This window comes from Astyanax mexicanus, chromosome 16, assembly GCF_023375975.1.
Source record: "Astyanax mexicanus isolate ESR-SI-001 chromosome 16, AstMex3_surface, whole genome shotgun sequence".
NCBI classification, from domain to species: Eukaryota; Metazoa; Chordata; class Actinopteri; order Characiformes; family Acestrorhamphidae; genus Astyanax; species Astyanax mexicanus.
This window is the reverse complement of record NC_064423.1, coordinates 4547818-4573237: the sequence shown is the minus strand read 5'-3', so window position 1 is coordinate 4573237 and position 25420 is coordinate 4547818. Positions and strand designations below refer to the sequence as shown.

General features: G+C 40.5%; 2 protein-coding genes across 12 annotated transcripts in view; one reads left to right on the top strand and one right to left on the bottom strand.

The window, feature by feature from the left end:
• mcf2l2 (MCF.2 cell line derived transforming sequence-like 2) overlaps nt 1-25420 on the top strand; it is a 177962-nt gene that overhangs the window by 126853 nt on the left and 25689 nt on the right. For 9 of the 11 annotated variants that reach the window (XM_049465736.1, XM_049465742.1, XM_049465740.1 and 6 more), the window contains exons 18-27: nt 442-511; nt 636-728; nt 938-1030; nt 1129-1254; nt 7974-8195; nt 13448-13540; nt 14461-14539; nt 15648-15702; nt 16335-16429; nt 23256-23354. In XM_049465736.1, the coding sequence (XP_049321693.1) occupies nt 442-511; nt 636-728; nt 938-1030; nt 1129-1254; nt 7974-8195; nt 13448-13540; nt 14461-14539; nt 15648-15702; nt 16335-16429; nt 23256-23354 (1025 nt within the window). The remainder of the gene's footprint in view (nt 1-441; nt 512-635; nt 729-937; nt 1031-1128; nt 1255-7973; nt 8196-13447; nt 13541-14460; nt 14540-15647; nt 15703-16334; nt 16430-23255; nt 23355-25420) is intronic. The other 2 variants (XM_049465741.1, XM_049465744.1) reach the window with 1 other exon arrangement.
• Nucleotides 1-25420, bottom strand: part of ncbp2 (nuclear cap binding protein subunit 2) — a 231614-nt gene that overhangs the window by 186454 nt on the left and 19740 nt on the right. The gene's annotated exons all lie outside the window — the stretch shown is intronic.

The following is a 25420-nucleotide window of genomic DNA, read 5'->3' as shown; positions in this document are numbered from 1 at the left end:
GGTTCTGATACATCAGCTCACAGACGCCCTGTGCTGCAGACATCACCGTAGGAGTGATGTGGGGAGAGAGCGCCATCTACCCACCTGGAGGGAGCAGGGCCAATTGTGCTCCCTCTGAGCGCCAGCAGCTTGATGACAACTAACCTCCCGCTCATAGTGCCAACGCTTTGGACCGCTGTACCACTCGGCGCCCCACCACCATGCTTTATTTTAGTTTTACGGCAGATGTAATGAGACACACACTTTTTAAAAAGTTCCACTTTCGTCACGTCAGTCAAATTCTTTTTTTTAAACCCCTGGATATATATATTTGTTCAGATGTTAATTACTTTATGCATTACTGCAGCAACGTTGACAGCACCTGATACAATTGTAATTCGCTTCTTTCTGATTTTGCTTTCTCTCTGTTTTTTTTCTTTCTCGTCTTTTTTCTCGTCACAGGACTTTTCTGAAAGAGCTGGAGAACTATGTGGAGAAGCCTGAGTTAGTGGGAACATGCTTCTTGAAAAGAGTGAGTAGTGTCATAATGATTGACGAAAGCAGGAGCCCGTACTGCAGGCCGTGCACTGACACCACAGTCTGGGGTTTCTGCTTCAATTGGAAATGAAAGGCTGTCTCACTGTGCTCTCCCACAGAAAGAAGAGCTGCAGATCTATGAGAAATACTGTCAAAATAAACCCCGGTCTGAAGCTCTCTGGAGACAGTGTGGAGACAGCATGTTCTTTCAGGTGACACCTGAATTGCTATACTTTGCTTTCAGAGCTTTTTAGAGCGTATACACACACACGCTTTACCCTTTTTTTTGGGGGGTATCTTTAGAAATGCAACTGCCTGTATGCTTCTTTAATGTTCGTTTTTAAGGTTTATTGTAAAGGCATGAATGCTCAAAAGCAGAAGTACCTCATTCAAAAAATCTGTGCTTTTGGTTTTGATGCAGGAGTGCCAGAAACGGTTGGACCATAAGCTTTCGTTAGATGCGTACCTGCTGAAGCCCGTGCAGAGAATCACCAAGTACCAGCTGATGCTGAAGGCAAGCCTCTGCGTTTTTTCGACGACTAGTCTCCGCAGGTTTATAGTGTTTGTTCTGGGGTTTTGCATGGCTGATGTCGATTTGTTTATGTGCGTCAGGAGATGCTGAAGTGCAGTAAGAACTCTGAAGGCACGGCGGAGCTGGAGGAAGCTTTAGCCACTATGCTGGACATCATAAAGTCAGTGAACGACTCAATGCACCAGATCGCCATCACTGGCTTTGAGGTATTTTATTACTATTACTAAAATGTACACTACACTGTGCCATTTATGTTTCATGCTTAATGTCTAAACATTGTTTATGGCTGTGGTTCTCAAAGTTTTTTTGGAACACCAACATGTTGAGATTTGGTCATAGGTTGCCAGGTCTGTATAGAACCCTTAAGGGGGTTGCCAGTTGAATACAGAACCCTCACTGAGGTGATTCTTCCAATGTATCTAAAGTCTGAAGAGACTCGTGTGAAATCATACAGGAGTGAAGTTGTTGGGTAAAAGTTTATGGTAAAACTGAGTGCAGTACTTTCAGACTGTTTTGTATTTTACTGCATATGATTAACATAATTTATAGCATAATTCAAAATCAGAGTAAAAATTGATTGACATCTATTACAAGATTATTATTATTGTTTTCAATTAAATGTTTTAACTTAAAAATAATAAAAATCTTGTCTTATCAGATAAGTGTTTCATCACACCCCAAGTAAATAGACATTTGTACAGAGGAGATACAACTTTAAATAAGTACCTCATTGCACCATGCACAAATTTCGTAAATTTGATCTAAAAAAAAAATCCTAAAAAAAATCTGTGCCAGATTATTAACATGCTCTCAAACTGTAAAAAACTGCAACATACTTTGTGTTTTTAAATAGAGAGTTCAATCACTGAACAAAGCTGGATTTTTTCAACCTAAATTGCTGATAAAAAAACAGTTATGATTTCTGTATAGGCTACTTGTCACATCTGGTGCTGTTAGCTCCTCTGTTTCTCACGCACCCAGCTCTGACAGAGGTTCTCAGTCTAACAACTACATTACCCAGAACGCACCACCCGCTGACACGCACACACCCAGTCACACGTCACCTCACCTGCTCCAACCAGGAAGCCCCGAATATTAGTCTGGCACTATTTAAGGACACCTCTCACACACTTCTGTGCCGGGTATTGTTGGATTTTCCTCATTACTAAGCGTTACTCTCTATTGTCTCTGTTATCTTCGTGTATGACCTTGTTTTGTTTTTTTCTCGACGCCGATTTTTGGATTATCTCTGATTGTGGATATTTTTGTGTATGACCTGGACTGTTTCACGTTTTTTGATTTTGGATTACCTCTGATGTTGGCCTGCTTGTGTTTGAACTCTGGACTGTATCTCACTCATGGTATGGTTATCCCTACGTTGCTTCTGTTTACCGGTGCTCTAACTTTGTTTGTACGACTACCCTTTTTTCTACCTGCTATTTTAATAAACAACCCGTTTTACTGCATCTGCGAGTGTCTGTATTCTGTGCACACCATGACAGAATACCCGGCCTCTCTCGATCAGACAGCAGATGCGGATATGCTAAGATCAGGGTTGTTTAATCAAGGCAGATTGCTCGGTCAGCACCAGCAAACACTCGCCGGTGTGACCCACGCTGTTACTGAGTTAGCTAGCCAGCAAGCTAACCAGCAGCAGCAGCTCTCTAGCATTTTCGAGCACCTCAAGGGCTTAGCTGTAGCTAACGCTAGCCCTGTAGCTAACACTAGCACCATTAGCTCTCCTGTCTCCGGCTTTCAGGTGTGCAAGCCGGAGTATTTTGATGGTTCCCCGGAGAAATGCAGCGGATTTCTCTTACAATGCTCCGTATTTTTTAGTAACGCTTCTCCCGCCTCAGACAAAGCTAAGATCGGCTTTATTATTTCGAGGCTGTCTGGTAAAGCACTCGACTGGGCTACGGCGGTTTGGGACACCATTTCTGAAACCAGCTATTCGGAGTTTTTGACTTTGTTTCGAGCAGTTTTTGATCACTCACGCTACGGACAATCCTCTGGAGAGCTTCTACTGGCGTTAAAACAAGGTCAAAAAACTGTTGCTTCATATGCCATGGAGTTTCGCACTCTGGCAGCTGGCAGTGGCTGGAACAACGCTGCACTCATCTCTGTGTTCAAGAATGGACTTAACCCTGAAGTTTTGAAGGAGTTAGCATGCAAGGATGAATCCCTTACCTTGGATCAGCTGATTTCCCTCTCCATTCGGTTAGACCAGCTGCTCTCTCGCCAAACCAAGACCAACCTCCACGTACAACCCACTCCAGCAGAGCTACCTCACGCTTCATCAGACTCCACAGTGGAACCCATGGATGTTCAAAAGTCCAGATTATCTCCAGCGGAACGCCAACGCCGCATTCGGTTCCATCTTTGTCTCTACTGTGGAGAGGCTGGGCATCGCAAAGCTGCATGTGGTCTCCTGACCCGATCCGTGAAGGCTCCAGCCCTGGGAAAGCGCGTGGGGGGCTCTCCACGCGCTAACGTGGTACGTAATTCTATCTCTAATCACAAAGCTAAATGTTTTACGTTACCCGTTATTATCTCTTCACCCACTGGTATGTTCTGTGTCCCAGCGCTTGTAGATTCCGGGTCGGAGGGGAACTTCATCAGTTGGGACCTGGTCAAGGAACATGGCATCCCTACCCGTGACCTGCGCCGTCCCATTTCTATTCACGCGGTGGATGGGAAAACTGTACGCTCCAAGGCTATCACTCGTCAGACACTTCCCGTCGCTCTTCAAGCCAGCGCTCTGCATCACGAGGAACTGCCCCTGTTTGTGCTTCCCTGCTCTGAACACCCGGTGATTTTGGGCATGCCATGGCTCAAGTTTCATGATCCTGTGGTTTCCTGGACTGATGGTGATATTACGGTTTGGTCTCCCTCTTGTTATGAACATTGTTTAGCTCTTAATGAGTTAGCTTTACAGTCTACCTCGGTAGAAAGTCCTGACGCAGTAGATACTCCTGTTATCCCCTCTGAATACTCTGATTTTCTTGATGTCTTTAGCAAAGCCAATGCCACTAAATTGCCTCCACACCGTCCTTATGACTGTGCTATAGATCTAGTGGAGGGAGCTACGCTGCCCAAAGCTAGAGTCTATCCCCTCACCCTCGATGAAGAGAAGGCTATGGCAGACTATGTTGAGGAGGCACTCGCTCAGGGTTTCATCCGCCCGTCTAAATCTCCGGTTGGTTCAGGGTTCTTCTTTGTCAAGAAGAAAGACGGGGGGTTGAGACCCTGTATAGACTACCGTGGGCTTAATGACATAACTAAGAAATTTGCGTATCCGTTACCCCTCATACCCAGCGCTCTCGAGCAACTTCGTGAAGCTTCCTTTTTTACGAAATTAGACTTACGCAGCGCGTATAATTTAATTCGTATCCGTGAGGGTGACGAGTGGAAGACTGCCTTTACCACTACTAATGGGCACTACGAATATTTAGTGATGAGTTTCGGTCTCGCTAACGCCCCGGCAGTCTTCCAGTCATTCATGAATGACATATTTAGGGATATGATTGGGAAATACGTCGTCCTATTTATAGACGACATTCTGATTTATTCAGCTGATTTTGAGTCTCACGTGATCCACGTACGTTCCGTTCTCCAACGCTTACTGGAGAATAGCCTTTATGCCAAAGCAGAGAAATGCGAATTTCACCGTCAACAAGTCTCCTTTCTCGGCTATGTTATTAGCTCCCAAGGCGTCCTGATGGACGACACCAAAGTTTCAGCTGTCACTGACTGGCCCGTTCCGCAGTCTATTAAGGATCTCCAGCGCTTTTTAGGTTTCGCAAATTTCTATAGGCGATTTATCCGCAATTTCAGTGGTATAGCTGCCCCTCTTACTGCTCTGACCAAGAAAGCCACTAAGATCCTGAATTGGTCCCCCGAAGCTGAGCAAGCTTTTAATAAGCTTAAAGCTGCATTTGTGTCCGCGCCTATACTAGCTCACCCTAAGCCCGAACTCCCGTTCGTTGTCGAGGTCGACGCTTCTGATACTGGGGTAGGGGCTGTTTTGTCACAGCGTAGTGGGTTTCCGCCTAAAATGCATCCCATAGCCTTCTTTTCACGAAAAATGTCTCCTGCGGAGCGCAACTACGGCATAGGGGATAGAGAGCTTCTTGCTGTCAAACTGGCTCTCGAAGAATGGCGTCACTGGCTGGAGGGGGCCGCGCACCCATTTACTGTTATCACTGATCACAAGAATCTCGAGTATTTACGCTCTGCCAAACGTCTTAATCCTCGCCAAGCTCGTTGGTCATTATTTTTCTCTAGATTCGATTTCTCTATTTCGTTTCGCCCTGGCAACCGTAACACTAAGGCAGACGCGCTATCCCGAGTCTATACTGCTCCGGATAGCGCATCTCAGTCTTCCGAACCTGAACGCATTCTTCCTCCGGCCGTCAAAATTGCAGCTATTCGCTGGGAATTAGATGATCTCATTCAACAGAGTGTAGCGCACTCACCACCTCCTGAGGGGTGTCCCTCTCACAAAACTTTCGTTCCTGAACAATTCAGAGATCGTCTTATTAGCTGGGCTCACTCTGCTCTCACCTCGGGCCATCCCGGCGTTACGCGCACTCTGCAGCTAGTATCAGCTCGCTATTGGTGGGAAACCATGCGAGCTGACATACACGCTTTCGTCTCCTCCTGTTCCGTTTGTGCTCAATGCAAAACCCCAAAAACCCTTCCAGCCGGTAAGCTTGTTCCTCTACCTGTACCAGAAAGACCCTGGTCTCACATAGCTGTAGATTTCGTCACCGATTTACCTGTCTCCGAGGGTTACACCACAGTACTCACTGTTGTGGATAGATTTTCCAGGGGGGTTAAGTTTATTCCTTTCTCTGCCCTGCCCACTGCACTTCAAACTGCACAAGCCATTTACACACACGTGTTTAGACATTATGGTATTCCAGAGGATATTCTCTCTGATCGGGGCCCTCAGTTTACTTCCAGGGTTTGGAAAGCATTTTTTGAACATTTGGGTGTTCATGTTAGTTTAACCTCAGGGTTCCATCCCACTAGTAACGGTCAATGTGAACGTGTTAATCAAGAATTAGGCAAGTTTCTCCGTCTGTACTGTTATAAGCACCCCTCTGACTGGTCTCAGTTCCTTATATGGGCTGAGATTGCGCAGAATTCTCTCACTAACTCCACTTCTGGTCTCACACCGTTTCAGTGCGTTCTGGGTTACCAACCTCCGTTAGCTCCGTGGACAGCCGTGTCCTCTGAGGTTCCTGCGGTGGACGACTGGATGAAGCGGAGCGAGCAGGTATGGGAGGAAACTCACCAGCAGGTTTCGGAGGCGTTACGCAAATACAAGGAGCAGTCCGACAGACACCGAGGCAGTACCCCCCAGTATCAACCCGGGGATCGAGTGTGGTTGTCCACCCGGGACTTGAGGTTTGAGGGGGAGTGCAGGAAACTTCTGCCTAAGTATATTGGGCCTTTCAAGGTTTTGTCTCAAATTAACGAAGTTACTTATAAGATTGAACTTCCAGCCCAGTATAGAGTCCATAATTCATTCCATGTATCTCTCCTGAAACCTCTTGTCCCAGGTCCACTCGCAGAGGGTCTTCCGGATGACGTACCGCCCGCGGCTGTGGAGGGGGAGGCTTCATCCACCTACGCGGTGAAAGAGGTGCTGGATTCTCGCAGGCGCGGCGGTGGGCTCCAGTATCTCATTGAGTGGGAGGGCTACGGCCCCGAGGAGCGCTCTTGGGTTGCTGCCAGTGATGTGCTGGATCCGGCTCTTTTGGCTGAATTTCATGCTAGTCATCCGGGCAAACCTGCTCCTAGACCCCGTGGGCGTCCCAAGCGCTCACTTTCCTCGTCGGTTCCGGTTCATCGGGGTTCCCAGCTCCGCAACCCCCGCCTGTCCGGCACCTCTGTGGCTACTCCTGTTCCTCCCGCCGGTACTCCCTGTCCGTCGGGTGGTCGTCGTCGTGGTCGTCCTCGTTCCGTTCCCGTTCCGACTCCCTCGGGGGGAGGTACTGTCACATCTGGTGCTGTTAGCTCCTCTGTTTCTCACGCACCCAGCTCTGACAGAGGTTCTCAGTCTAACAACTACATTACCCAGAACGCACCACCCGCTGACACGCACACACCCAGTCACACGTCACCTCACCTGCTCCAACCAGGAAGCCCCGAATATTAGTCTGGCACTATTTAAGGACACCTCTCACACACTTCTGTGCCGGGTATTGTTGGATTTTCCTCATTACTAAGCGTTACTCTCTATTGTCTCTGTTATCTTCGTGTATGACCTTGTTTTGTTTTTTTCTCGACGCCGATTTTTGGATTATCTCTGATTGTGGATATTTTTGTGTATGACCTGGACTGTTTCACGTTTTTTGATTTTGGATTACCTCTGATGTTGGCCTGCTTGTGTTTGAACTCTGGACTGTATCTCACTCATGGTATGGTTATCCCTACGTTGCTTCTGTTTACCGGTGCTCTAACTTTGTTTGTACGACTACCCTTTTTTCTACCTGCTATTTTAATAAACAACCCGTTTTACTGCATCTGCGAGTGTCTGTATTCTGTGCACACCATGACACTACTTAATAAAAGACCAATAATTTTTTTATTAACTATAATTTTAATTTTAACACTTCTAATAAACAAAACTGCTGTAACTGATAGCTACAAAACGACTAGTCGAAAACGTTCTTACATTCCGTTTGTAGTCAAGATAAGATAAGATAAGAAATCATTAGTGAAGATCAGATTCTTCATAAACGTGCGTAAGTGGAGTTGGGGAATGTGGTCAATTGACATTATTTCTGCTACATCATTGTAAAATCTCTTCTTTCTTTCCCCTTAACTGATTAAAATTTCCATTGAATACATAGTGAAGCAGAGAAGAGTATCATCTCTGTTATCTTTCTTTCTCTCCGTGCTTGTATATGTGTAGGGTAACCTGAACGACCTGGGAAAGCTGCTCATGCAGGGCTCCTTCAACGTCTGGACCGACCATAAGAAAGGCCACAACAAGGTGAAGGACCTGGCCCGATTCAAACCCATGCAGAGACATCTGTTCCTGTACAATACAGTGATTTTATTCTGTAAGAAGCGTGAGGAGATCTCAGAAGGCCACGAGAAATCACCCTCATACAGTTTCAAGCATTCCCTCAAGGTACGAAAACCTGATTTAATTACTCTTTTATAGCTTTTGTGCTATTCATTAATCAGAAAACATTTAGGCCCTTGTTGCTGTTGAAGGTTGTCAGTTGATTTACATTTTTGTTGCTGTTAAAATAGTTAGTTGCGTTTTTATTTAATTAAGGCAGGGCTGTCCAAACTTTTTTTGTTGGGGGCCAGAAGGAGAAATATATTTGAAGTCACGGGACACAGATTCTGTAATAAAACAATTAATGAAATATACCACTTTAAATAATACATTTTCCTGATTATTTCAATTAGACACCATTTTACTTGACTCACTTTCTTTATCTTTCTTTGACAGTGTGTGTAAACTAAGATTTTTCAAATTGATGTTTCATTTCATGATGTCTCTTAATATTAAACTCCTTAATTACGCCAACTTTTAGACTCATTTGCACTTTTTCTTTGGCCTGTTTTTCTGCGCTACAACTGAACACTCTCTCCACTTTTAGACTCTTTTGCCCGTTTTTCTGCGCTAGAACTGCGCACTCTCTCCGCTTTTAGACACTTTGGCCCGTTTTTTGGCGCTAGAACTGAGCACTCTCTCCGCTATTAGACTCTTTGGCCTGTTTTTCTGTGCTACAACTGCGCACTCTCTCCGCTTTTAGACTATTTGGCCTGTTTCTCTGTGCTAGAACTGCGCACTCTCTCCACTTTTAGACTCTTTGGCCCGTTTTTCTGTGCTAGAACTGAGCACTCTCTCCGCTTTTAGACACTTTGGACCATTTTTTTGTGCTACAGCTTCAGTCTTGCTGCTTTTAAACTTTGAATCTCACATTATAAAAACCTGCTTAACAGCGGGCCAACTTTCATTCTATTTCTAAAATACCTCGTGGGCCGCTCCAAAAAAGGAAACGGGCCGCAAATGAAATAATACGGCCCGTGCGTAATTTGGACACCCCTGCACTAGGGTTAATATAAGCTAAATTTAGGGTCTAAAGACTAATACACAATACTGTATAATATAGACAATGTGAAAAACATTCAGTATTATGTGTTTAGTTATGTTTAGTTATCTCTAGCTCCCATGATCAGTTGTATCAGCAGCAAACTTCTATTCATCTGGGGTATTTCTTTAGAATTCAGTATGGTCCAGGTAGAGAAAATTTCGACAGGCCAAGGTCCGGACCGATTGTTAACTTGTGTTACAATTAAGTGCTCTAACCTGTAAGGTTGTTTGATCTGAATGATGAAAAAAATATATAATAATAATAAATGCCTCTCTGGCCAAATTTTGTATACATTCCTCCCCTGCCTGTCTCTCTGTCGCGCTCGGCATGACTTTAGCTTCCGCGCGTTCTCGTTTTTCCGCCCGTTCTCGGGCTCCCTATCTCCTTATAAAGGCGTTTTTTTTCGCGGCTGCCTCCCAATTCAACAGCCGAAGCAGCGGGACCGCGACCCTGACAACACGGGTTCGATCCCGCGTGAGGAGCAGTGTGTTTATTTTTAATTTTTTTTTTTCCTTCTGCACACATCTGATTGACTGAAGAGAGCGTTTGGTGATCTTACCCCACACGTGATTGGTCTGTGAGTTTACTGAGCCGCAATAAAGCACGTACACAATTAAATCCTTCTCAGTAGGTTTAGGTCCCTATTGGACCACGGACCCGTACCATGGTCTGCCCATTAGTGACCTCTGATCTAGGATGTTTCTAGGATGTTTTAACTTTTTCGCAGATGTTTTTCCTACAATTTGAGAGTCTGAGAAACTGAATTTTGTTTGAAGACGCATATAAAATCTGTTGTTGGCCTAATAATGTGTTTGCTGATGGTGTATCGAACAGGGAAATGTTCAGCTTGTTTGCAGAAACACACTTAGAACATTTCCAGATCTTACATAAAATGAATAGCCACACTGAAATACAACTCACAGGTGCAGTTTTACGATACTAGTGGTATTACGATTTCGATATTTTATCGAAATCGATCGAAACTATGGCATGGTCTAGAGCCTCGAGGTCAAAAAGTGTACACAGTGTAGCTCAGGTTTTTCAACAGAGAGAGAAAAGTTCCGCTGTGTGTAAGAGAGGCACATACGAGCCTCTCACACACAGATCAGCTGCCTTTCAACCGTGGAGGAGAAGCTGAAAACGGATTTATAGAACTATAGATCACAGTGAGGTTGATAAAAAATCTTAATCTTATGATTGACCACACCTGTTGCTTCATTTGAATAAAAAAAAAAAAGTCACGGATACGCCCACACGGATATGTCCACACGGCGGCCGTGTCATCAGGTGTTCTGTCGAGTTGCGCTACCCTTTGAAACCGTGCTACTCTTATGTGTATATTTAAAGGTAAAAAGACAAAATATTAGAGCAGGTTTCCTGTAAGAAGTTAATGTACTATATATGTAAAGCCTAAATCACAGTTTCAGGGTAAAGTTAGGGTAGCAAGTGTTTATTATACTCTGTTTTTTTATATACTCTGATATTTTATTATTGTTATATATATATATATATATATATATATATATATATATATATATATATATATTTTGGCCCAACCACCCCCTCCCCCCTCTTCGGACGACAATTAATACTTTATTTTTATTTATTTATTTTATTTTTTATTATTATTATTATTATTATTTTTTTATATATATATATATATATATATATATATATATTGTGTGGATATAGTTGTGGGAGTTCAGGGTTGGAAGGATCGGAGTGTGAGGTACAGGAGGGGGGTACAAGAAGAAGAAAAAGAAAAGAGAGAAAAAAAAAAAACTAAACAAAAAACAAACAAACAAACAAACAAAAAAAATAATAATAAAATAAAATAAACATAAAATAAACAAACATACATACATACACATACTCACATATCTAACTATACATATGCTTATACATATACACACATACATAAATATACATACATATTCATACATACACATAAATACATACACACACACGCACAGTTACTTCTATTCTATTGTTTTTTGCAAAAATATGTCATGTGTTACGGATTATGTCATGAAATGCCTACCACAATGGAGGCAAGAAACCGCCACCATGCCCCTGCGATCCAGAGGCAGATAGGGAAGAACCCAGTGGACCCAGACCATCCACAGCCCATTAGGAGCCCAGAAGACCCGCGGCCACACATCCCGATGGTAACCATGTGCACACCCCAGATGAGGACGGGGGAGACTCCAGACGAAGCCCCCATGGCAAAGAGCAAGAGTCCAGAGAGCCAAAGGAAGCGAGCAGCCCACCCCTCCGGCAGGCCAGCACCCCCTGCACGAGCCGAGCATGCGGCCCCCAAGATCCCAAGCACCCGGGAACAGCCCGACACCCGGCAGGCCCCCCCTCCCACGCCAAGGGGGCCCAAGCCACCCCCAGGCCACGGCCACCAAGGGGGCGGGCCAGAGACCATATTAGGGCATCCGGCCACGCACCCATGGACCCACGGACGCCCACCCCCCCAAGGAACGGCAGTGACGATCGGCGGAGAGCAGCGTGGAGCGGTAGGGAGGGCAAAAACCCGCCCTACGCAACCATGTCCCACAGGTGTCCATGCTCAGTCAGCCCCAAACCCAGGACCAACTGTTCACGCACACATGCACATTCACACACCCGTCACACACACATCCGTCACACATACACCCGTCGCACACGTGCACATTCACTCACAGACCAGTCACGCACACCAGTCACACACACCAGTCACACACACAGAACATACATAGACACCTAATGCGGGCATGCGGGCACCAGTACCGAGCCAGCGGCAACCTAGGGAAGCAGCCAGCCCGGCCCCGAACAACCACCCGACCCACACCCCAGGCAGGGTGCACGAAACCAGGGTGTGAGAAGACCTGACCCCCCTCCTTCCCCCACCCAGCATGTTGCAGTGATATGAATGTGTATAATGAGAAGAATGAATGAAAGCTACAGTGCTATTAAAATTGGAGGGACAGCTGTAATATGAGAACTGAATAACAGCACCCAACCACACTGCCCCCCCAAAGGCCCTCAATGTCTAAAATGCAAAAATAAAATTGAGGAGCAGGGAGCACCTGCCCCCCAAAACCCTATGTGTAATATGATGTGTGTAAGCTGTATGATGAGTTTGTATGTGTAATGCGATGTTAGACTGAGTAGGAGTCGGGGAAGGGCCAGGAAAGGACCGAGGGGCAGAGGACTAGAGGAAGAGAGCCAACTACTGCTGGCTCACTAGGCACCCAGTTCCATACACCCAACCGCAGTACAGGGAAGGCAAGTCCAGGGTGTAGAGCGGCTACGGCCCCAGGACACCGCCGCTCTGCAAGACAGCGCCCCCATCCCCACACTGCAATACAACATAAATACACACCCCACTCACATACAAAAGACAACAGATATGACACACACGCACACACACACACACACACACACACACACACACACACACTTACACTCAACATCCCACTCTTTCTCATACACACACAGTGGTCCTGAGCCCAGGACCAACTGGTCTTAAGTGGGAGACTGCCGCTTCCCCACCTGAGCGCCCCTACCTCCCCACAGGGAGGGCACCCAGAATCCCGGAATGCCAACCAGACACCCCAACACGGACCAAACCACCACCCCCCACGACGGCGCGCCCAAGAGAGGCATAGACCCTCCCCAGCGCAGGGAGGGACCCAAACAGGCGACAGACGCCCACGGGCACCAGGGCCCCGGACTCCGCACCCCGACCGCCACAGGGGAACCCAGCCAACCGGACAGGGCCAGCACCCACCACCATGGGCCCCCCAGACCCACACCCCAAGACCACAAGAGCATACATCCAGCCCCCCCCCCCACCAACAACCAGGGCCCGCACACAGAAATCACCAAGCGGCAGCCACCGTCCCCTATAAAACAATAATAAAATAAAGAAAGAAAATCGTAAAAAGTCAAAAAATCGAATTGAATTTGTTAATGGCTACTAATTAGGTTGTAAATGCCTTACAAATCATTAATAATCAGTTATAACACATACGTAGAAAGGGCATCAATGACCTGTTGTTTGCCAAATAGTGAACCCACAGCCATCTATATTGTTGCCCTTTCTACGTATGTGTTATAACTAATTATTAATGATTTTTAAGGCATTTACAACCTAATTAGTAACCATTAATAAACTCACTGTAAACCATTTATAAACCCTTTATAAAGATAGTCTTATTTTAAAGTGGTACTGATTAATTTATCGGTGTATTTTTTATGCTATGTTTATTGTTCTCTGTATCAGATGAGTGCGGTTGGAATCACAGAGAATGTAAAAGGAGACGTCAAAAAGTTTGAAATCTGGTTCAACGGGAGAGAGGAAGTTTACATCATTCAGGTATTTATTTATTTATTTTTCTATCTACTTATATTTTTTTTATATGTGATGTTCTTATTTGCTGGGCTGCATTTGCTGTGAAACCTAAAAACATTGTTTTTTTTATGAAAGTGGATTTTGATTATTGATCAAATCATTATTACAGTTGCAAGTTCACATCACTTGTTTAAAGTCACATTATTATTTAGTTGTTTTACTTTATAACTAGCCCTAATTATCAGTATCAGTCAAAAGTTTGTACACACCTTCTCATTCAAAGTTTTTTTTTTTTTTCTACATTGTAAATGAATAGAGAAGTGATCTATCAGACTATGAAGGAACACATAAGGAATCATGTAGTAGCTTAAAAGTTACTCAAACTGTTAACTTGCGGTTTCTGAGGCTGGTAGCTCTGATTAATTTATCCTGTACAACAGAGGAAACTCTTGCACTTCCTTTCCTGGGCCGATCCTGATGAGTGCCAGTTTCATCATAACAATATAATTAATAATCTAGAAGTTTTGATCTTCATTTCATAAAGTATTTTTAAATCTTTATTTAGTTGAGTAGTTCTTGCTTCTCATAATCTGAATTAGAACATTACTCTACAAATATTCACTATTCACTGTGTACCTGTAACTCTACCTCTTCACTACTTTACTTTAACTGATGCTCTCAAACACTTTATTAAGAGACAAGAAATTCAACTAATTAATTTTTTGATGAGTTCAGCACAGCTGTTAACTGAAAGCCCGAATTTTTAATGTGACTCTACCTCATAAAACTGACTGAGAAAATCCAGCAGACTTTTCACACCATGTTTAAGGTGTTTTTGTGTCTCCGGCTGAGCACTAGGGGGCACTGTTGCACCGCTGTGGAGCGACTGCGGCGGTGCTCTGTCAGATTGCTGCAGCGGAATATGAATTTGTGTTCTCTCTCAGGCTTCCTCCATGGACGTGAAGAACATGTGGGTGTCTGAGATTCGGAAAGTGCTGACAGGACAGCTGGAGGCGTGTAGAGGTGCGTCGCTCTCTCCTGCCCCCCCTGTATCTCTGCCCTGCACTTAGTAAACCAGCTCTACCACAGTCTCTCGCGCAGACAGACACATGCAGCAGCACTGTACTCGCCCACCTGAGTGGATGGGGGGATTGCTGCCGTGACATTTCAGCGACTCTTCACAGGATTATCTCTGTGTGTACAGGATGCACGGCTGGACGATACTAGTGCATCTCCAAAAATTACCTAGAATTTCACTGAAAAGTTACTTGATGATTATTCTTTAAAACCAATGAAAACCAAGTCCTGCTGGAAAATGAAATCCGCATCTCTATAAAAGTTGCAGTCAGCAGAGGGAAGCTGTAAGATATGAAGTGCTGTAAGATTTTGTGTGAAAACTAAACTGCACTGACTTTAGACTTGATAATAAAACACAGTGGATCAACACCAGCAGATGATGGACATGACTCTCCACTAAACCATCACTGATCATCAGTAAATTTTACATTTCATTTATAAATCAAGGGAGCAGAGTCTGGAGGAAGAGTGGAGAGACACACAGTCCAAACTGCTCGAGGTCTAGTGTGAAGTTTCCACCAATCAGTGATGATTTAATAAAGAGACATGTCTGTCATCTGCTGGTGATGATCCACTGTGTTTTACTATCCAGTCTAAAGCCTGACGTTTATAACTTTTATAGAGATGCAGATTTCATTTTCCAGCAGGACTTGGCACACTGCCCACACTGCTGCCAAAAGTAACAATTGGTCTTAAAATAATATAATATTCTGAGAATATTTTCTGAGACACTGATGTTTGGGTTGTTTCATTGGCTGTAAGCTTCATAATCATCAACAATAAAAAAAATACAAGCGTAAAATAGATCATTCTGTTTAATACATCGATGTAATATATGAGTTTCACATTTTGAACTAAATTACTGAAATAAAGTAGCTTTTCAATGATATTCAATGTTTGATTTAATGGCCTTTAGTGACATCACGCGTCCTGCGATGGGACTATTGTGCATGCGCACATTACGATGAAGATGCTTAAATTATATATCAGTATACAGTATTATTTAGAGCACTGGAAACATATATAAACCTTGAGCAACCTGTGTTTCTTTCAGAGGCAAGCCAGCTCCATCAAAGGATCACGGAGAACATCTACCATGCTCCCATGAGGTATTTAGTGTGTGTGCCTTAATACCAGAGGTGGAAAAAGTACAGAAAATTGTAATTAAGTAAAAGTACCTTTACTTTGCTAAAATTCTACTCAAGTAAAAGTAAAAGTACCCATCTAAAAATCTACTCAAGTAAAAGTAAAAAAATACTCAATTTAAAATGTACTTTGAGTAAAAATGACACAGTTACTTTTAATTATTTGATGTAAAAAACAAAAACAAATCATAAATTAAATCATTTTTAATGAATTATAATTCCAAATAATAATTTGGACCTTTCAGGCAGTATTTGTTCAGACCAGCCCATAAAACATTTTCAAGAACAAGTGGTATAGGTTTCTATGATCCATGTTTTTCTTTACTGTTAAAATTTTCTGGTCATATAGGCGACTATAAACTGTAATTTTTAAGTTTTACAGGTCATAGTTAAAAAAATTACAAATTACTCATAAAATCTACTTAATTACTGTAACTTGAGTAAATGTAATTCATTACTTTCCACCTCTGCTTAATACACCCAAGATAGTGTTCTGTATCTGTGCACTGGTGAATGGTTGTCATTGGTTGTCAGTCATTGGGCAGAACCGTGTTCTCCTGCATTAAAGTTTTGTGCACTGTGCTTCTTTCTGGTAGGAATTTTCGAAAAGTGGCCCTCAGGCAGTCGGACTCCTCCAGCCCCGAGACAGGCTACAGGCGCAGCGACGGCCCCAACATGAGGCATAAACGAGGTGAGACCCCTTTACCGCCCACCACCGAGAGTCATCCGGTACCTGAGGTGTACAATACCAGCACAGCTTAAGCCTGAACATAAAAATAAACTCCACTTTTTCCTGTTTCTTCAGGGTGAAAACAAATCAAATCGAAATGAGCAAATTAAACAAAAGAATACACTTAAAAACTATAAAACTCAATTTACATTACATTATACTTTACATTAAAGGGGAAGTCTGGTGTGAAATGGACGTGGGTTGTAGTGAATCATGATAAGCAGTGCAAACGTTTCTCAAAAAGCCCATATTCATTTACCCTCAGTATTCTAAAATACAGAGCTTTTAGCCATTGCTCCCAACAGGCTTACAATGCAAGTGATAGGGGCATAGATTTGAAAAGAAATGTCAAGAATTTTCACACCATTAACAAACTCAAAGTAGCTCCATACTTCATTGGTAGAATTACAAGGGTATTTCCATTTAAAACAAGGCACTGCAAACTTGTAAACTTGTAACGTGTAATAATTTTGGGAGCATTGATTAAAAGTGCTTTATTTCACAATACTGGAGATGAACGGAGGTACGCTATTTGACAAAAGTTTGTACTCTTTATCATGTTTCACTACAAGCCAAGTAACCTGCATTAAAAGTACTCTTCTGCAAGCTTAGTGCCATCACACTTTGCTACCAGAAAGGTCTATAAATGGTCTGTTATTTTTTTTTTTTAATATTTAGACAAAATTCCAAAATTGAAAATTGTGTGTAAAACTTTTTTGTTTAATTTTTTCCATTTAGTATAGTAAGGTAATTTTAGTTTTTTTTTTTTTTTTTTCATTTCATTTGCTAACAGAATTCCAAGAAAAATACAGTGTAAGATAAGCTTTTCTCAATTTTCTGATTATTACATTAATTCTACTTGTAACAAGAGTAACTTAGATTATACTATCAGGCTTTTGCAAACATGTGGAAGAAGGTTCTGATTCAGATGAGACCAAAGTTTATTTTTTTGGCCTAAATACAAAGCAAAGCTATGTGTGGCGGAAAAGTAACACTGCTCATCACTCTGCTCTTCTCACCATCTCCACTGTGAAACATGGTGGCGGCAGCATCATGCTAAAAAGAAAATGACAAAATGTAAAAACGTATGAATACTTTTGCAAATCACTCAATGTTTTTGATGCACATAATCCAATTAACCCATAAGTTCCCACAGTATCACATGTGTGACATACCCTTTTAAAAGATGCACAAACTCTGTCCGTCACTTTACTTCACAAACTATAAAGTCAATTTAAAGTGACACATCCTAAACATCCTGAGAGCATCACTACAGGACAGTGTGTGAATCTGTGTTCTTTCATCTCAACTTATTTACAGAATGTAGGAAGGCAGGGTTTGTTCTTATAATACATAAAACTAGCCCATTTTTGTAAAAAAAAAAAAATAAAAAAAGAAGTGTATTATTTGCTTTTAAAGTTTTTATAACCTAAATGATTTAATAAGACTTTTTTGGTTTTATATAACTAGTTCTGACACCACTCCTAAAACTTTTCATTTATGATACTTTGGTATTCAAACCCCTTAAAATTAAGTTAGATTATACCATCAGACTTCTTTTTTAGAAGATGCTAAAATGGAAAAATCAGAAAATCAAGAAAATATATATTTTTTTATTTACATATATATCATGAATGAACATAAATCTTTACACATATTAAGTAGGTAAATATTTGTAAGTATTTACAGAATGTGACAGACTGAGAATTGTCCAGTGTTTGTTAGCAATGTTAGCCTACCTAAAGAAGCAACTAAGGAAGTTACACATTACAGCTCTGGAAAAAAATAAGAGATCACCTAAAAATGATGAGTTTCAGCATAAAGTTATCCAAAAGCAGTGTGTAAGACTGGTGGAGGAGAACATGATGCCAAGATGCATGAAAACTGTGATTAAAAACCAGGGTTATTCCACCAAATATTGTTTTTTTTTTTTTTTTCATTATTTGAGGTCTGAAATCTCTGCATCTTTTTTGTTATTTCAGCCATTTCTCATTTTCTGTAAATAAATGCTCTAATTTCTGGGAGAAATGTTGTCTGTAGTTTATAGAATAAAACAGCAATTTTCATTTTGCTTAAACATAAACCTATAAATAGCAAAATCAGAGAAACTGATTCAGAAACTGAAGTGATCTCTTAATTTTTTTCCAGAGCTGTTTTTTTTTTTTTACATATGATAAATTAACAGATGTTTGAATGGTTCTTGAAAATGAATGCTGTACAAACTTATTTATTCCAAATTTCACACACCTGACTGGGGATCAGCATGGTACTGTGTCCCATATTAATTTTTTTTTAACTGCAGTTGGAGCCTGAACTCCTCCACTAACCTAATTTATTCCCTCCTAAAAACTGAGAGCCATTAACAGCTGCTTAGAGTTAATTGCTAGACGTTTCCCACCCATTAGTTCAGTTCAGTTACAAACAATGACTTCCCATGTCTGCCTGGGTCTGACCTCCAGTTGTGTATGCTTGTGTGTGTGTAAGTGTGTGTCTGTGTGTGTTTAGCTACCTTTATGAGGACCAGATGTCCTTACAAATATAGTGGTACGTCATAAATAGTTGGTTGGTGAGGACATTTTGGGGGTCCTCACAACTTTGTGTTTTTTATTTTTCATTTTTTTTATTAGAAAATCAAAAGGATTAAAATGATTTGCTTTTGGTCACTGAGGGTAGGGGTTATAGTTAGGTGTAGTTTAAAATCAGCTGCAGTTATTATTAATATGTGAACAGGTGGTCCTCACAAGAATAGTGTGTTTTTTTTTGTGTGCGTTTTCCTACCATTTTTTTAAATATTCATAATATTTAGTAATAATAATAATACTAAAAATTATTGGAGTATATGTACTTTTTTTTGAGTAATTCTAACTGGAATATGTATACTACAGTTAGTATTTTTAACTAGAAAAGTACGTTGTACTTTTACTTTAGTACTTTCTAACTGGAGTAATTTGTAATATAACTGTAGTATTTGTACTTTTTAAAAATTATTTTTAACTGGAATATGTATACTTTTACTTAAGTAATGTATTGTTTTTCTACTATAACTGTAGTATTTTCAACTTTTAATGTTTTTTATTTTTTTATTTTTTTATATTAGAAAACCAAAAGATTAAAATGATTTGCTTTTGGTCACTGAGGGTAGGGGTTATAATTAGGTGTAGTTTTAAATCAGCTGCAGTTATTATTAATATGTGAACAGGTGGTCCTCACAAGAATAGTGTGTTTTTTGTGTGCGTGTTTTCCTACCATTATGAGGACCATGTCCTCACAAGCATAGTGGGGTGTCATAAATTGTAATTTTAAAATATTTATTTATATATATTTATTTATTTAATAATAATAATAATAATAATGTGTGTGTGTGCATGTTTTAAAACATTTATGAGGACCAGTTTATAATGTTAGTTCGTGAGGAAATGTTTTTGGAGGTCTTCACAACTTTTTACAAATAAAGGAGTTGTTTCTCAAAAAATCTAAAAAAGAAAAACGAAATGATTTTGGTCACTAGGGTTAAGTATTTTGTACTATAACTGTAGTATTGTACAAAGATTGTTTAATTTTACTTAAAGATTTTGTTAAACTGGAGTAATTGTACGTGTGTGTGTGTGTGTGTGTGTGTGTGTGCATGTTTTAAAATATTTATGAGGACCAGTTTATAATGTTTGTTTGTGGAACATTCACAACTTTTTTTTTTTTTTTTTACAAAAAAGTGCTTTTCAAAGAAAATGTAAAAAAAGGAAAATGATTATGGCTGTGGTTAGATGGTTAAATGATGGTGTAGGAAAAATTATATACAGTTATTATTATGTAAAAGGACAGTCCTCACAAGAACCGCATGTGTGTTAGTGTGTGAGTACTGTAGTATTAGATGAGTAACACACTCTCTGCAGTGTTAGTGGACCGTGGTGGACTATGCTAAAATGCTATTCTGTGAGAACTCAGTGATTGTGTGTAAAATAGCTGAATGAATGGTGCTGAATGGTGGGGCTGCTGGTTAGCTCTGGGGCTAGCTCAGACATGCTAATAAAAACAGAATTAAACCAGCTGTGGGAGCAGAAGCAGGAAAACTGGTTTCTGATTGGCATCCGAGTTACAGTTCTACAGAAATCTGCTTTTATCTATATTTCTAACCACACACCTGAGCAAGGAAATCATTTAGCACCTGTCACACTCATACTGATTTGCAGTAAGTCATTCTAACTGGAATATGTATACTACAGTTAGTATTTTCTAACTAGAAAGGTACTTTGTACTTTGTACTAAAAATACTTTGTCTTTAATACTTTTTAACTGTAGTATGTTTGTACTATAACTGTAGTATATATAATTTGGAACTGGAATATGTATAATTTTACTTAAGAAATGTGTTGTTCTTGTAAAACTGTAGTTTTTTCTAACTGGAGTATTTTTCCTTTTAAATTGGAAAATGCGTACTTTTGTTTTAGTAATTAAGTATTTTTGTACTATAACTGTAGTACTTTTTTTTAATGGAGTATTTGTCCATTACTATTTGGAATATTTGTACTTTTACTTTAGTACTTTTTAACTGGAGTACTATTTGTACTTTTTTAAAATACTTTTTAACTGGAATATGTATATATATGTATGTATACATATTCGGTCTCTTTCCAGCTTCTGTCAGAGTGTCTGTGTGTTAGTTTGTAAAGAATGAACCAGTAGTCCTTGTAGAACTGTTAGAACTAAAGGTCGGAAAGCAGGTCGCAGTTCTCGCGAGCGTTGGTCGCGGCCGCCTCGGAAAACTTACATAGTCTGGTTTGAGCTCAGAGGAGCTCCGGCACAGACACGAGAGCACCGCTATTCCTCCTATTACACCTCAATGCAGCGCTGCAGTGAGTTTCAAGCTGTAATTTTACTTCTTTAAAAAGATCAAAAATCAAGGAAATCCTACCTAGTGCTGCTTTAAGTAATTAATTGTTTTTCTACTATAACTGTAGTATTTTCTAACTGGAGTTTTTGTACTTTACCTAAGTTATTGGAATATGTGCACTTTAACTGAAGTAGTTTGTAATTGTAGTAGTTTTGAATCTGCAGTATTTGCACTTTTACTTAAGTGTGGGACTTGTGCATTTCTCCCACCCCTTGAGAGCAGGGCAGGGCAAAGAGATGATTGTAGGAAAAGTTTAACTGGAAATATTCACAGTCACGATGATCTTAACACTATGCTGGGAGGCAAATAAACCCAGCGTCCTTTCAGAGCGTTACCAGTGGGAGAGCGAAACCGATCTGACATGGCTGTGAGATCCACACCCTCGGCTGAAGTGTTAGCTGATGTGTTGAGGGTGTTTGAGAACCTGTGAGTCTGAGATTGTGCCGTTCCATTACAATTATGGCTCTGATTATGTATGAAACGATATGGACATCTCAAGTAGTCCTCAAGGGCATGTAGTGAAATTAGCTCACAGAACTATCCGTCCTTCACACCCTCTGAAAGACAGCTGATGTGGCGTGTTAGAAGTATTCTGAGCACATGCTGGCAGTTGTTTCTGATATATGGTGGTGTGATACTGGAGTTTTGAGAGTGCGGAGTGTCAGGCTATGTGATATATTTAACTAAGGAGCATTCAGCTGTAAATGCCAACTATAGTCTTTATTCTTTACCATTTTTATTTTTAATAAAACAGCTCTGGAAAAAATTAGGAGACCTTAATCAGTTTCTCTGATTTAGCTATTTATAGATTTATAGAATAAAATGAACATTGCTGTTTTATTCTATAAACTACGAACAACATTTCTCCCAAATATTACGAATAAAAATATTGTCATTTAGAGCATTTATTTGCAGAAAATGAGAAATGGCTGAAATAACAAAAAAGATGCAGAGCTTTCAGACCTCAAATAATAATGCAAATAAAACAACAAGTTCATATTTATAATGTTTTAAGAGTTCAGAAATCAATATTTAGTGGACTAATCCTGTTTTTTAAATCACAGTTTTCATGCATATTGTCATATCCATCATGTTCTCCTCCACCAGTCTTACACACTGCTTTTTGGATAACTTTATGCTGCTTTACTCCTGGTGCAAAAATTAATTCAAGCAGTTCAGTTTGGTGGTTTGATGGCTTGTGATCATCCATCTTCCTCATGATTATATTCCAGAAGTGATCAATTTGGTTAAATCAAAGAAACCCAATTTTTTAAAAAAAATTTAAGTGCTCTCTTAATTTTTTTTTTACCAGAGCTGTTTTTATTTATTTATTTATTTATTTATTTATTTATTTTCTCATTTTCTCCCAATTTAGCTAGGCCAATTGTCCCACCCATACAACTGCTATATCCTTCATTACTAGTGATGTCACAACATAAGGAGGGGAGTACCCCTTCAGTAGCCCCGCCCCCTGTCTTTGAGTCTGAGCAACTTCTGTCTTAGTGAGCTACAGTAAATAGCGAGCTATAAACAAATGTTTGTCGTTTGTCAGTGACACACAGATGTCAGTCACGCTTATTCATTAGAATATTATGGCCACGCCCACACAGTTGTCATAGCAGTCTGAAGAGTGCATTTTGGCAGTTTTTTTTGTGGTGTTTTCTACTAAAACTTTACTGAATGCTTTTTTTTAAGCAAAAGAAGAACTATAAAGCAAAGTCTGCCTGACATGTAGTCACATGTCACTTCACAGATCATGCAAATGTGAATGCAAAAAAAAAAAAATGGCCCTCCTAACCCTGGTCTTCTTCACAGTAGGACCCTTTCTGCTCTCTTTGTCTCCTGTCTGGCTTTCACACTGCTCACTCACTGCTGTGCTTCTCCCTTTGCCTTCTATAGCTGATGCTTCCGGCAGCCTTAGCTCAGACCAATCCTCAGCTCTGGCTAGAAAGCGTTTCACCTTACAAGGCCTGTCCAATCGCAGGTCTCTGCCTTCAGGTAAAACTCTGATGTCCTTCCCATGCTGCTTGTCTGCTCACCTCCATCCCGTCCATCCTTTCGAGTGCAGAGTGCCCTTGTCCGTGCTGTGATAAATCATTGTCATTTCCATCCGTGTCGTTCATCTCACCGCTCGCGCTGATGTTTCTTTTCATAGTATGAATGGCAACTAAATAGACGGCGGGAACCCAAGGTGCTCTCTGTCAGAGCGGGAGAATTATTATCTCACTCTCTCCCGCTCTCTCAAAGGAATTCAAATTCCTGCAAAATAGGCCAACCTCTGCATCGAGACAAAGGAAAACATGAAAACTAAAATTTCCTGCACTCAAGCAAATGTCATAGTGTAGTGTTTCAATGTGCCTCTGTCACACTCCTGACATTTAAAAAAAAAAGTGAATATTGTTTCAGCAGACGTTCACTGTTTTGTACTTTTTAGAGGGACGTCTTTAAAATCCCAAGTGAAATTCTATTGCAATCATAAAATAAAATAAAAAAATACATTTATTAATTGAATATGCACGTTCTTTAGATTTCTGTGAATTAATAATTGAGTAAAAATATCAACCCACATCAATACAATTCTCCATATCCTAAACTGATTAGAATTACTGTGGTCATGGCCATCAGTGCTTCTCTGCATTTTTTTTTGCAAGTTTTAGTAAAATGCACCTAAGTTATTACTGTATGTGTTGAACAATATGAGGTGCAAATACAGTACCAGTAATAAAAAAAAAAAAAAAAAAGTTTGGACACACCTTTTCATTCTGTGTTATTTATTATTATTTTTTATTTCATATATTTTCTACATTGTAGATTAATATTGAAGACATAAAAAAAAACATTTGCGGGACACATATGGAGTTATCTAGTAAAAAAAAAAAGTGTTATTCCTCCACATTAATCCCAAGATGGTGATTTGAGGTGATTTAATTGGGATGAGCTGGAGCTTCTTTCACAGTTTGAAGGAAAAGCAGCAACTATTGTTCAGCACCTCCAGGAACTCCTTCTTTCAAGACGATGAGAAAACTATTCCAGGTGACTCTCCCTCATGAAGACACTGAGATTAAAATCTCACCAAGAGTCTGCAGATCTGAACTCAAAGATACATGTGATACTTTGAAGAATCTAAATATATATTAAATTAGATTATATATATGTAGCTTTAATATAGTCTATATTAAATTTACAATGTAAAAAAAAAACTTGGAAAAGAAAGAAAACACAATGAATAAGAAGAGGTGTGTCCAGACTTTGGAGACATGCTGTATATTGTATCGGTCATAACCATTATTAACACAAATATAACAATTATAAAAAGTAAAATTTGTGTGTTTTTTTTTTACTTAAAATATATTGGTGGCACTTAGAATATAATTTAATAATCTGAGTAAAATCACATGAGTAATCCACCTCATCCACCTCACTCGTGCTTGCCTGCAAGTTTTAGTAAAATTCACCTATATTATTGCTGTAAATGTTTTGCTTCCAGGATAACAATTATTAATATTTTAGGTGCAAATAATTGTATAATGTATATCCTTCACTGTAGCAACTAATCTAGCGTCCATAGTCACCCTTCATTCCCCCATTACAATTTGTTTTGCGACTACTGTAAAATTTTATTTCTTGGTAGATTTTTAAAAAATATAATATCTCTCTAATTTTATTCTTTTGGCCTTTATGGAAGGCCAGTTTATTCTTCTTACACATCTTAGTCTTCTTATCATCATTAGTAATGCCCCCATTAATAGGGGGGTGGAGACTAGACTAACACACGCCCCCCCCGATACATTACAGCCGCTAACAGGTTCTGGTGCTGACCAGTAAAACATAAGGAGTGATGAGGGGAGAGAGCGCCACCTACCCACACAGATAGAACTGTGCTCTCTCAGACTCCGGCTGCTGATGACCGGAGTTCAAACCAGCGATTTGAATTAGCGATAATCAGATTATAGTGGAATAACTATGTCCGCAGCTCACCTTTTGTCCATAGTCTGTCATAATCACCCTTCATTTCCTTTCTGTTCTTCATTTATTGTGCATTTATCACTAAATAAAATGACTCT